Source organism: Crocodylus porosus, unplaced genomic scaffold (assembly GCF_001723895.1).
Source record: "Crocodylus porosus isolate Cpor-Errol unplaced genomic scaffold, CroPor_comp1, whole genome shotgun sequence".
In the NCBI taxonomy this organism is placed as follows: Eukaryota; Metazoa; Chordata; order Crocodylia; family Crocodylidae; genus Crocodylus; species Crocodylus porosus.
Window position 1 is genome coordinate 15,628,877 of NW_017728948.1, and position 14,271 is coordinate 15,643,147.

Here is a 14,271-nt window from a genome sequence, read left to right on the forward strand (position 1 = left end):
CCTGTGGCCCCCCCTTCCCCCCTGCCCCTTACCTATTGCAGCTTCTCTCCTGGCTCCCTGGTGGCTATGTGTGTATACATGCACGTGGCACCCCCTGCCTGCCTGCCCTCATCCCACTTCCCCTGCAGGCTGGAGTTCTGCCACCCTGCGGAGAGCGCTTTGTAAAACAGCAAAATCCACAGGTTTCTCCATTAAAATGAGAAATCTGTGTTTGCTTCTGGTAAAGGGTAAAATCTGTAGTTTTCTCCATTTTTCCATGGAAAATGGAAAACCGGGATCCCTTCAAATGAGCCGTGAAGTTATTTCATGTTATGTGGAATCACTTTGTGTCTCATGTAATGCATAATCATGCCTTCAGCCAGCTTTCATGTGTGGCTGGTTGCTGTTTAAGGCTTGGTTAACTTGCTAATCATAGCTTAAATGTAAAGTCTGTTGGGGAAAAGTCTAGTGAATTAATTGCCAAACTTATAGTTAGAGCAAGGTCTCAAGTGTACATAGTAAAATATTGGGCAAAACATTGCAAGATGAAACTAAGAAGAAAAGTACCTTCTTATTTAGAGAAGTATGCAACTTCCATAGTATAAAAAGGAAAAGTGTATTTGATCCAATAGTACTATAACAATACCTATATCAGTCATTAGTAAGGTCAAATCTTCTAGATTTACAATACAACATTTGACACTGAGGTAATTGAACAGGATTGTGTGAGGATGGCTCAGATACAGTTCAGCCAGCATGTAGGAGTAGTGTGGTGACGGCATATGTTCAGTGCAGACAGAAACTTCAGAGCTTGGCTGCTAAACTCTAACTTCACTTTGGATGCCAAGTAAAAGCTCTCCTCGGGAGCTGTGAATTGGCCAAATTTGTGTGGGCTTTCACCAGTGTGGTACATCCATCCCTGGTGCTACATGAAACATTCAGCCTTAAATATGGTATCTTATGCCTTTTATGCTTTGGAGAAGAAAATACTTAAAAAAAATTTTCATCCTGTGTTTTTTTTTTTTTCTTTTCGTTAGCTCACTTTTTAAAGCAACTGAAATCTTTTTCTGAAACTTCCAGAGGGGAGAAAGAAAATCATCCTGAAACGCATGTAGAATGGGGAATTCTACCTTTCACAGCTAAAGTTTTTTGTTTTTTTCCTGCAGTTATCAGTAACCAAAAAAGAAAGCAGTGGGTAATTTTAGCTATAATCATCACTGCCAGCACTGTCTGTATCAAAATAATTAAGACAAAAAAACCCTGCTACTTGAAAAGTGCTGTCTGGGAGGTAGTATAGTTTGGATAATTTTTGGAAGTTTCAACTGAACACTGAAAATATTTCATAGACATCAGGGCTGGAAGGGACCTTGCAAGATCATTGAGTCCAGCCCCTTGCTCGAAGGGCAGGAAGTCAGCTGGGGTCATAGGATCCCAGTAAGATAAGCGTCCAATTTAGTCTTACCCAAGGTCTTTTATGAAGTTATTTTTCCTGTCTTGGTTGCATGGCATGTTACCAGTACTGAGGACTTGTCAACCTAAGGGAACCCTACTGAGATAATTAACCCATCATAGGTACATTGTATACTCTTACGACTTTAGCAGTAGACCCCTCATGTAGACCCCACTAAAAGAATAGACATAAGATTCCTTTGGGGAGCTTTTATGTAATAGTGTAACTGAGCTAAAAAAATTTGAACTTGCTTTTGGTAAACTTAAAGAAGTGTTTATTTAAGTAATGTGTAACAGTTCAGATTTTCTGTTACTCCAATGTGAAAATACTATAAAATCCTATGAATACATCTAACTTGCCAAAATTAAATTTTAGAGAATCAGCAACCAAGGCGAAATCTAGGGCTAAGAAGCCAACGGCAGCCAGACAGTTGTGTATTAAGTAGTGATGATGAAGATGACCTAAGGGATACTGATGCATGTGAAAGAAATAATGTTTATGGAGGATCAAAAACATTGGAAGATGAAACTACGGATTCAAGGTAGGTGCTCTATGGTTTCACAAACGCATGTAAAATGCAGTGGTTACATATAAGTAGTCAAGCTTCTATCACATTTAAACATTACAGAATACTTAGACCTGTCTAAATTAACCTTCTGACTCTCTTAAGTGGTTCCAGAGTTTCATCTATGAGAGAACAGAAATATTAAAGCTCTTACTGAATTCAGGAGAGAGAACTAAAAAAATGACAGTGCTTTTGGTATTAAAAGAACACTGTCTCTTTAAGAGTAATTTAAAAAGTGGCAAGGAGAAAATGCTAATCGAAAGCTATAACTTCAGCAATACTCTGTCATATAAAGCTCATAGACCATATTTACACATGTAAATATTCCCTGTAGTATTGACTAGGAAATGAATACTCAAGATTTTGACACCGGGAGAACAGAGTGTCTTACATCAGTAAGCAGACTTTTTTTGTAGAACTAATGAACACTATTATTCATTCACTATGGGCGTACACTCTGTGTGCCTGTGGGGGGCAGGGTCCCTCTCTCACTTTAAGTCACTTAGAGACCATTTTTTTCTGTTCTGATATGCTTTTGTGGGTTGCTATATAGTGAGTACAAAAAGCTAAAGAGCATTAATAGTCTGCTGCTTACATGTGCGCCCTATTGATAATTGTCTGATATGGAAAAATCAGCTAGTTTCATAGTATAAAACTGTGTACTTGCCAGGAAAGACAGATTGCAATGTTAGTATCACTCAACCACTTAAAAAAAAATACAAATTTAGGTTTTTTTATTTTGAATCCTGTGAGTGCTTCCATTTAGAAGCTGCTGGACTACATTGCTACAAGCTTAATTGCTGTTACAATTAGAAGTGTTGAAACAAAATCCAGAGTTTATATAGAATCCTTCTGGTTTTTAATGAGGTGGAAGGAAAATGAGGCAGGTTAAAAGTTGAGAGAGAGAAATCACAACATAATAGGAAGTTACAAATAATAAATGGGGGGAAGGGAAAAACATTTTGAGGTAAATCCCCGTTGTCTTGAGGTAAGATCATTTTTTCTTCTCCTAAAAGAAAATTAAGGGGAGGGTTTTGATAACAGTTTTCAGATATCTGAAGGATGATTACAGAGATGATGTTTCTCCATGACAGTAGGACCTGGGACTAAAAGGAATGGCCTAAGTTTCATCTGGGTAAACTTAGGCTGGAAAGGGCTACCTAAAGAAGTTGTGGAATCTCCATCCTTGGAAGTTTTTAAGAGCAGGTTGGACAGTCATTTGGTTAGGATGGGTTAGTCAGCATAATCCTAGCTTGAGCTGGACTAAATGATCTTGTGAGGTCCCATCCAACCTTATTTTCCTATGAATATTGAGCTAAGAAACTGATTGGGCAGCCTTTCCACCTAGCTGTGAAGGACTGACAGTGTTAGCCTCATGAAGGTATACAGGTAACCCTTGCTTAATGCTGTTTCACTTAGAGCTATTTCGCTATAATGCTCATTTTAAATTGAGCACTAAGTGAAATTAGGTATCAATGAGTTGAGTTATAACGTTCGCAGTCACTGTCTTGAGTCATTAAAAACAATTGTGGTCACCATCGTGGGTCATCAAGTGTTTTGCTTAACACTCATTTCACTTAATGCTTGGTTTTTCAGGAACCAGTTAAGAGTACTAAGCAGGGGTGCCTGTATGCTACTTCAGTGTAATTTAATCCCTCCCTCCCTCCCTTTACACGCTCCCCTCCTTGCCCTCCATACACACACTGAGAATTAGCAGGTTGTTCATTACTATTATTTAAGTATGACAAAAGGAATAGCAGTGTTAAAGTGGTGCTGTAGACATTGGTTCAGGAATTACGCGAGAGGATAAGGATTTCTTTGTATAGTTTTGGCTGCAAGTAACAATTATGCAAACTTACAGAAATGTCTATACCTTATTCCTGTCCAAAAAATCTGGCTTCTTTAATTACTGGAGACATTGTGATCAGCAGACAACTACATTACACATGGGATACTGACTTCAACTCTGTTCCCTGCTGTGCAGTCTTCTGCTTATGCCCTTCACTTTGCTGAGGTTGAGCAGAGTACTATGTGGATGTCCTGAGTCTTGTCTGTAGTTAAATTTTCTCCAGTTCCAGCCACATAAGTTGTTTTTAAATACCCCTGCACATTGCTACTAGAGAGAATGGAAGAGCAATAGTGGAGTAAAAAATGCTTCTATGACGCTTCCTTGGACAGAATATAGGTTTTGAGCAACACAGAAGATGAACAATTAGAGATTTTTTTTCTATCAAAATTTTGCATCATTATTTTAAATTTTCTATGGAAATACCTAGTTTGGCTTATTTAGACACCTAAAATTCTCATAGGTAGAATTGAAAATTCGTATTTCACAGGAGAACCGAAGGTGACTTTACCATACCTTCGGCACTTCTGTGAAATATGTATTCTCATTTCTACACAGGAGAATTTTTACAGTCTTTGCGTTCTCCTACGCGTGATAAAGGATGTGTGCGCTCAAAAACTTGCACATAAATACAATAATTTGTCTGGAAATATCTAGTTGGTCTAATAAAAGATAATACCACTTCCACAAGTTTTGATTCCTTTTGCCCCTAGACCAAAATGATTACAACCTTTTCCAGGGCATGAGAGCTGTTAACTGCAATGCTTTCTCAGTCTATTTCTAGGAAGTAGAGAGAGCTAAAGTGTAGCAACAGCATTTGAGAGGGCTATGCAAAAACCTCAGACTTCTACCCATAGCTCCATTCCTGCCTGTGAATATATGAAATGTACTTCTTAAGCACAGGTACATGTACTTCTTAAGCACAGGTCTTAATTTACTTGTACCTTACCAGTGCTGGCCCTTGCTGTTGAGGTTTATTCTGCATAAAGTGTCTGTGTGATGTAAACTAGCAGTATAAAGGAACAACATTGTCTGCATGCATTAAATAACCAGAGACACAGAAAATGTTGGAGCTTGTTTTCCCTTCTATGTATATTTTGGTCATCTAGTATAACAATTTCTATTGTATACAAGTGACTGGCATTGTACACAATTGGAGTCTAAATTTAATTTTCATATGTTGACGTTAGTACAATAATCAAATGTATGGCCACAGATATAAAGGTTTAATTCTATGGAAGTAAAATGCATGATTGTAAAATTAAGACATAGGTATGTTCTTCAGGTAGATAAATTGATCTGTAGAATAGGTTAAACTACAAGGCAAACAAGATTTATCTGTAGGCTTGGCAGAATTTAATTTTTACATTAATAATTTTGACAGCTAAAATCAATGTCTTTTTTTTTAAGCGTTTATTTTGATTTTTATCAATTTTTAAGTTTTTTGGGATTGTAATGACAATATACTATTAAAAGCTTTATAAAATCATGTAAAAATTATAAAAAATAAATATCTGTAAATCAATAAATCCATACCTGCTTTAAATCATTCTATTAATTTATCAAAAAAGTCAGGTGGGCAGGGACCAAGAAGAGGAAAGCAGCAGCACTCCCAGAGCTTTGGGAACACAAAGAGCAGTGGTGGCCACCCTCTGCCCCCTGCACTTAGCTGGGCAGAACCCTGCTGCCACCTGTCGCCCTACTGGAGTCTCAAATATCCCCCCCTGCATTTGGACAGGCATTTAAGTATCCTGTCCAGCCAGCTCCCTATACTTGTGAACAAGCAGTTAATTGCTTAATTGATGAGTCATTATGCTGCCCATTGTTTTCCTCTCTAACTCCACCCTTTGTACCTCCATTTCTTTCTCTACTGTCCAGGAATAGGGGTTTCCTGTTACAGTCCCCTTTCTATAAATTTCAGTTATTACTGATGGAAATATTTTTTTCTGTTGGTCTCAGTGTGAGGTGAAATCATTAATCATTGATTAAAATCGAATCCTGCCAAGCCTATTTATCTGATACTAAATGAACTACCTCTCCACTGTTGTTGGTGGTTTTGTTGGGGGGTTTTTGGCAGGGGAGGGGGGCAAGTGGGTTACTATAAAAATGTGGTTCTAATAAGCTACTCTTATGCTTTTACTTAAGAATAGCTTATTACACTGAAGTAGTCAAATATTTAATAAAAAATGTATATAATTGAATAGCTTGTAGTGGAAGGGTGCTCATTTTTGGTTTACTTCTTTGTGAGTTTTTGGAGTGCTGCTAAACTGGCATTTTTAAATATTTGTTACCTATTCTAAAATGAGAATGTGGAATGAGCTGAACTGTTAAATCAACTTCTGCCAAGACCAGCTAGCTTTTTCTCCGAACCAAGGTTGTTTGTAATCATCTGAAGTCAAGTGGGCCTTCTCTAGGCTCCTTGTGCGCCCTGTACAATACCGTAAGCTACAGTAAGCAAAAAAGATGAATGAAAGCCAAAGGCCTGCTTGCTTGTGAGGTGGTAGAAATCCTAACTAATTGTTAAATGTTGCAATCTGAGGTTCTTGTAGGGTCATATGAGGCTTTGATCAACATAATAAACTTAGACAAAGCCTGCTTTTGTGAGTCTAAGGAAAAGAAGCAATTCTTGCCTGAAGTAATCACTAGAACCAAGAGAGAAATTACCAGATAAGATTGTCTATAATTTTCAGTGCATAATAGAACTAATCTTCTCCCTTCCCCCCTTTCTTTTTTTTTAAGGCCTTCAGGTACCATTAGTTGTCCAATTTGTATGGATGGCTATTCAGAGGTAAGACTTTATATATGGTAGTGTTTCTGTAGTGAAAAATGTTGAACTGTGTTAAACTGTGTCTGTAACAGCCTCATGCAACCTGCTTGATGCCCTAGTAGTCAGACCAGCCTGCTTGTGCTTCCCTGTTTTCTCTTGCCTGCCGTGACTTGATCTTTAGGGTTTTTAATAAGGGAGGCTACCACCAGAGACCAGGTAGGTGTCTTTTGTTGGGGTGTGATCTTTTGGGCTACTCTGCCCCCAAATTCTATGGGGTGAGCCTCTCTTTTGCAAGAACCTCAGTTGGCCCTTAGGGCCAATAATCGTGACCTCCTGCCCCCATTGTCATGACCATGCCTCGCAGATGTTTCCAGTCTTAGGAGGCACTTTGCCTCGATATACAGTCTGGCCTACCCAGGCCTCCCAGCCCTTGCTGGGATCATGACCTTCCTGTCTTCCACACACTCTTTCTACCTGTTCTCCTTTTAGCCTAGACCCATGGCACCAGGTCCCAAGTTATGAGCTCCAGTCCACTTCAGATTCTGGCCCCTTGGCCCTGTATTTCACCCCTCTTGGGCCCTTGGCCCTCTCAGACCCAGACCGTCTCTGGCTTATGTTCTGCCCTAGCAGATCTTAAACCTTGGCGCGTGCCCTGCTGGTACTGTATGGTGGCTTCCACAGTCGCTTCTTACAGTGGGGGCTGGCAATTATTTTGGGTAGAGGGCTGCTTACTGAGTTTTGGCAAGCCATCAAAGGCCACATGGCAGGCAGCCAGGGGCAGATAAATATTAATTTTATAAATTTTTTTAGGGGCCCTACAGGCCAGATAGAATGGCCTGGCGGGCCGCATCTAGCCCCACAGGCTGCATTTTGCCCAGCCCTGTCTTACAGCCATTCCCAGTTCACCATTTAACTTCAGCATGAAGGTAGGCTGCAGCTACAGCTGCAACAAAAAACAAAAGCCTTCCCTCACCGGGTAAACAGTATGTCAAAAGTAGCAAAGCTACCAGTTTACTTGAAATGAGGAGACTTTTATTAAACAACACCATAGGAGAGGGTGAGCCCCTTGGAATGGGACACCTGAATGCTTGGGGCATCTTTATGTGTGCTCCAGGGCAGGGAGGTACTTTAATTAGAACAGGCTTGGGGGGCTCTAAATAAGCACCTGCAGCATCTTGTGTATTTAGTGTCTCACACTTCAAAATGGTGGCAGGGAGCTTTAAAGCTTGTTAGAGCCTTAATTAGCCCCCTCCCCCACATCTTTCTGAAGCATGGGGACACTGAATACATGTGATGCAGAGGCTGCTGGAGCATGCTTATTAATAGTCAGCTCAGACGCACATTGGTCCAGGCATCGGGCACATGTATAAATGCCTGCAATATTGGGCTTCTGGAGAACTCTGTTGCCTGTTGCACACAAGCTGCCAAGTCTCTGCCCTTCCCCAGCAAGCACCTTCCCTTGCCCCTGGGAAAGCTTTTCTGCCCACTCTGACTTTGGTACAGGGCTTATGGTTTCAAGAGCCCCTTCTCCCATCCAATTTCTTGTCTTGGCCCACATGTGGGCTTTTAATCTCACAATTAAAGGGCAGCCTTTACTCTTGCTGCTCTGTCCTCTTACAGGGATAGGGCCCCAGCTCCCTGATGTAGGTCCTTTCAGTCCAAACCAGCCGCTCCAATCACTGCCTCTCTTCTCCCCCCTCCCCCCCACCCCCGGCTAAGTAACAGGGTTCAGGTCCCCCTATACTGTCCAATAAAAGATATGCAATCAACTGTTTCTGAGATGCTATATTTACTTAAGATTCATTCCAAGATGGGGTCCCCCCAACCCCATTTAACATGGAGAAAAAAGTCCCTAGTCTTAGAATTGAGGACAAAGGGGTAGGCAGCTGCTGAGACTCTACCTTCAGCCCCAGCTGCAGCTGCTGCCTGCCCTCTGCCATTTTTCTACCTACTGCCTCTTCCCCAATCTCACGGTGCTGGCTCCAAATTGCTGCTACAGGGCTAGGTTGAGCTGGGGCTGTGTTCTGTGTCCCAGCCTGCAGCAGGGATGGAGGGGGATAGAGGTTGTGGTGGGGGCAGGAAAGAAGTGGCACAGGAGAGCAGAGGGGCAGAAGCTGCAGGGAGTGCTCAGGCAGGAGAGGGAGTAAGTGGAGGGAGGACAAGTAGCAGGGGTAAAGCCATCTGCTTCCTCCCACTGCCTGCCTTCTACTGTTTTCCATCCTGCAGGGGGGATGAATTTAAGATGATCCTCTAGTAACTGGATTCTATATATTGAAAATTATTACAAATCATCTATACACTTTCCATGTATAGAATCTAATTATTGGAGGGGATCATCTTAAATTCAGGGTCATCTTGGATTTGGGCAAATACAGTATCTATAGGGTCACGCTGATTCTCAGTAGTAAATATCTGAAAATGCTGCAGACCATGACAGTGTGTTCTCTACAATAACTTCTGTGGGAAGTTCAGCTCTTCCTTAAGAAAGCAGTATAGTTGTTAGAATTTTTTAATATTTGTATATATTTTTTAAATGTTCAATACAGGGCATTTGTTAAATAACTTACTCCCATACCTAGTATTATTTTATTAGAGTCTTTTCAGTTTCAAGTCATGACATACATATTACTACAAAATGCCTGTTTACCACCCCAAGTGTTTATTGTGTGACACTATTGCGTGACTTTTAAGCTATTTAAATAGCAAACGGAACTGGATATGTTGAGCCATACATTATAAAACCTCAGCTATCAAAGGGTGTACTGATCTGAAGATAAGTTGCTACTGAGAATGAGCTAATGACAATACCTATGTTAAGGTCTAAATCAGGGGTAGGCAGTGTTTTTTGGCCAGTGCGCCAAAAAAACCATGTCTACCTTGGAAGGTACAGGAGTGCTGGCATGCCAGAAAAACAAAATGAGGGCGGGGGAGATGCATGCCATGACACAGTACATGTTAGTATATAAATAATCATAAATGTTGTCTTTGTTGTGTATTCCTTTTTGGTTGAGCATGTTGCAGCGAGAGAGGAGAGAGACAAATAAAAGGTGGGGGGGGGGAGAGAGAGAGAGAGAGAGAGAAAGGAGAACAGGGAAAACCAGGCATGCGCATGTGCACACTTGCACAGAGAACCAGAACGTACTCAGAACACACACACACACACACACACACACACACGGAACCAGACGTGTGTCACACAGACTCGCAGAACCAGACAGAGGCAGATAAACGTACAGAACCAGATGCACAGGCACATGGAGCCAGGCTTCTGGGCCACTGAACAAAGTCCAACCCAACAATGCCCTGGTCCCACCAGAGCTCCTGTGTTTCCCCGGGGAGCCAGCCCCCGGGCTGTACTGTAGCTGGCCAGGGCCCCAGCCCAGAGCCTGCCCATCAGCTCAACCACCCACCCACCCCACACAGCTAAGCCCTCAAAAGGTGTGGTGCTCCTGGCAAGGGGCAATGCCACCTCACCCTGGTGGGGGGGCTGGGTCAGGGCTGGGCTCAGAACAGTTGGGCAGCAGGCAGGCTTAGCTGCAAGCCCTGCTGCAAGCAGCCTGGGCTCCATGGTTGGCAGCAGCTACCCGAGCTTGGGCCAGCTGCAGCCAGAAGGCTGCAAACAGTTGCTCCAGGCTCCTGCTTCAGATCCCTACCAGCAGGTGCATGTGCTCCTTGGAGCAGATGGGTGGGGATAGGGCCTGAGGCAGCACAGCCCTCCTGCTGTCTGCTCTGAGGTGCACGTGCAGTTGCTGCCAGCATGGAGCCAATGCTGGGGCTGTGGAGCCCCGTGCAGCTGTTTGCAGCCTACCCACTGCCTGTTGCAGATGCCCCAGGCTGGCTACATACAGGTGCACTAGGCTCTGGAGCCCAGTCATCAGCGATGTGCTGGCAGTAGGAAGAGGCCAGGGTTGCACTGCCTCAGGCCCCTCCCACACTGTCTGCTTCACGGCACGTGCCGGTATGGAGCTGATGCCAGAGCCCGGAGCAGATGTTTGCAGCCTCCTGGCTGCAACCAGCCCAGGCTCTAGGTAGCTGCTGCCAACGACAGAGCCTGGGCTGCTTGCAACCACCTGCTGGGAGCAGCCTGGGCTTTGTGGCTGGCAGCAGCTGCCTAGAGCCTAAGCTGGGAGTGGTGTGCCAAGCCAAATGGCCTCACGTACCCTTTTGGGCACAAGCGCTGGGGTTTGCTGACCCCTGGTCTAAATGTACAGATTTAAAATCACTGAACGGTATTGTAGCTGCCATACATTGGCAACTACTTGCTTTCATGTGAGGTTTGTAATGTGATTCTTCTGTAAAACCAAGTTCCAAGTCTTGTATGCTTCAAATTTATTTTACATTTTTTTCCTTCTAGATTATACAGAGTGGACGACTTATTGTGGCAACCAAATGTGGTCATGTTTTCTGCAGTCAGTGCCTCCGTGACTCCCTTAGAAATGCTAATTCTTGCCCAACTTGTAGGAAAAAACTCAGTCACAGACAGTATCATCCAATTTATATATGAGCACTTAAATTCTTCTCAGGACAGCCTCAACTGGATTTGGGGGATAATGTCAAGCATTTCCAGTATCCTGAACATTAAAGGAAAAGCAGGTTGTATACATGCCCCAATGTAATAAAACTGATTTTTGAAGAATAACTTGTACATATCTAAACAGCTTTTTTCTATGGTCCAATCTTAGTGTCAGAAGTTGCTTCTTGTTTTGTCAGTTGTTATAGTGTTAAGTTTTTGAGGGTCTGCAAACAGACCAGTCAGTATGTATTAGAAGTGAAGCAGTTTAATCCATTTTCTGCTGCTGCTTCTGAAATGCTTGTACACAACAGTTCTGTTTTGATATTTCTTATGCTTTTTAAAAATTACTTCTTTATCCCCTCCCCTCCCCACAAAGTATAATCATCATCTTGTCTGCAGTATGAACAGACCTTTAGCTTTTTCAGAGTTTTCAGTTGAATCTTACCAAGATGCAGGTGGCTGGTAGCAAGTTACTGAATAGCCTGCTGCTAAGGCATGTGGCTTAACTGCAGTGCAGTTTATTCAAATAGAATAAGTGTTCTGTAACAACTAGACATTTGATAACTTAAAGCAATATTAAATTGACAGCCCTTGCAATGCAATAAATTAACCTGCTTTTAGCCAGCAAATCCACTTTTCTTTAACCAGAATGCTTGAACATGCAAACATGTATTTATGAGCAACACGGGGTCTAGAATACATAGCCAAATTACAATACTTGTAATGTGAAAGTATTTTGTTTCTGGCATATTAGAACTGCTAAAGAATCCATTTGTTTAAATGACAACACTGTAGTATTTCCTAAATGTGATGATATGATCTCTTTAGTACTGTTTTGTGGCTCCTTCCAATAATAAATAGTTTATTGAAACGCCCCACCATGAGCATATTGGTGAAGAATAAGAAGCAAGTCATGTGTTGTTTTTTATCTGCTAAATACCAAACTACCCAGACATAGGGTGGTCCTCAGTAGAGTGTAATCAGTGTAGTTTAGTGAACATGCTGACCTTTTAAAAACTTTTCTGTTCAGCTGCTATCCTGACATCTGACAGGTTTTAGACATGTATACAGCATTAACAGTTAAGTGATGGGTTTAACCATAAGTTTATACAATTCAGGCTTTAATTGGTGGCTTGGTATTAATGATATTGGGGTGGAAGCTTTGAAAAAAGAGTAAAGCCAAATTATTTACTCTTTGTCCTTAAGATGAAAATGTGCAATAATATGTATATTCCTTTCTCTTTCTTTAGTAAATATCTGTTCAGGTATATCTATAAGAAGGCCGTATATTAAAAACAAGGTAAAAATGCACAGAAGTAGGTATTGGCCCATTTGCTATTAATTTCGAAGTACAGAATCTAATATTATCCCAGCACAAATCTACAAGCAGATGTGGTCCCCCAGCTGAACAGATGCATTTAATTGCAGTAACCTGTAAGTGAGATATTTAACATAAGATTTGCTCTTTGGGCCAATATTTTGATCCACATACAATAGAATGGACAAATACTAGCTGATGAGGCATCTTTAAGGTTGGAACTTAACATGTTAAGGGTGATTAAAAATAAACTGATGGCCACTTTGAAAGCTGGTAGAAAAATATTCTAACAGGTTTTCCTCTGGCTCAGAGAAGGACCTCCTAAAGCAGATTTGCAAGGTCTATTTGATTACCACAACTTCCTTGCTAGGGGTTTGGAGTTCTGCTTTTAAAGCAGCATGTTCTAGTGAGACATTTAAACTTAGATAAAAGATATGGTGACGCAAGACTATACTTTTTTTGGTGGAATATTGCCTAGATATGTTAGTATGTGAATGGCCCTTATTCCATAGAGGCTACTGGACCTCCTGTGTTGCAGTCCTTGTATATCAGGGATTTGATATTGTTACCTAGGAAAGCCTGCTGCACTGTGGACTGTAGTTGACAGTCCCCTGTATATATTGAAGGATATAAATCTCCTGTAGTTGCTTGCCTCTCCACTGAATTGTGTAAAACAACAACTAAATGAAGACTTTTCTAAAAACAAGTCTAGAGAATTTAATTGCAGTCTCCCATCTTTTAAATAGAGAACAAGGTATGGGCTTTGTATGTGTCTCATGAAAAGCAAACTGAGACACGCAACATCATCTTGGAGATTGCTCAGAAGTGTCCATCACACCCAAGGACAACAGCCCAGCATGAAACTGTCTAGAAATTTAGGGTCACAGACTTTCTTCTTCCTTCTGATAGGTTCTTCAAAAAAAAACCTTAAGGTCAGTTTTACTTTGGAAACTATTATGTGAAGGGAAGACAGTAAAAGGATTGACAGGGTTGAGTAGCGTGTCCCCAGATGTTTCACTGAGGACTAGCCCTAGTCCAAACTGAGTTTGCACAATTCCCTCTATGTAAACACCACTTCTTGGTACCACTTTGTGAATCAATATGTAAACTGACTTGGACCCTTAGATACCATCAACTAGAATATTTAACAAAAGTTTTTAGCTTTTGTGAATCCTATGAAGTGCCACAAATTTTGTGTACTTGAAAAAAAATTAAAACTTTCAATACCAGAATGGCAAATGTTAGCATTGCATTATAATAAAAAAACCAAAATATAAGTGATATATTTTATTTTTAATTTCCAGTTCAATGACATTGTTTCAGTATAACATAGTATCTTCAAGAACTGATAGATAATATAAAGTTTATTGCGTTTTGGGGTTTTTTTTGCTTATAAAAATGTTTGTCTTGTCATTGTGCACAGTTCCAATTTTCTTGTATTTAATTGTTTCATGTCTGTATGTCATGTCTACTTTGGACTCAACTGGTAGGCAAATCTTTAACAGATGGAAATAAAATTATTAATTTGTTCAGCGAGAAGTACTCTGGTTATTTTTTATTTTAATTTGTGGAGAAGGATGTTGTTTGCATACTCCTAAATTCCTAAAGTTTTTAGTTCTTTTGGTGAAATATTTTTAATAATCTGCTTAATACTGTTAACCTAGAAGTCTTTTTACAATGCATCAATCTTCTATGCTTCATACTTAGAAATGTGCAAGTCTGAAACCGACTTGACTGAACTGTTCAGTTACCACTCAAAACCAATATTGTGTGTTGTAGTTCATAATGTGGATTGCTTTAAACAGCACTGATACAGCTGGAGGGGATGAAGGT

The 14,271-nt window shown here is 41.0% G+C and overlaps 1 protein-coding gene across 2 annotated transcripts in view; it reads left to right on the forward strand.

The window, feature by feature from the left end:
* The window catches only part of RNF4 (ring finger protein 4), a 39,190-nt gene extending 25,220 nt beyond the window's left edge, over positions 1 to 13,970 (forward strand). For both annotated transcript variants that reach the window (XM_019553158.1, XM_019553159.1), the window contains exons 6-8: positions 1,805 to 1,970; positions 6,580 to 6,628; positions 10,962 to 13,970. In XM_019553158.1, coding sequence (XP_019408703.1) covers positions 1,805 to 1,970; positions 6,580 to 6,628; positions 10,962 to 11,111 — 365 coding nt within the window. In that variant the 3' untranslated portion in view covers positions 11,112 to 13,970. The remainder of the gene's footprint in view (positions 1 to 1,804; positions 1,971 to 6,579; positions 6,629 to 10,961) is intronic.
* The last annotated feature ends 301 nt before the right edge of the window (positions 13,971 to 14,271 follow it).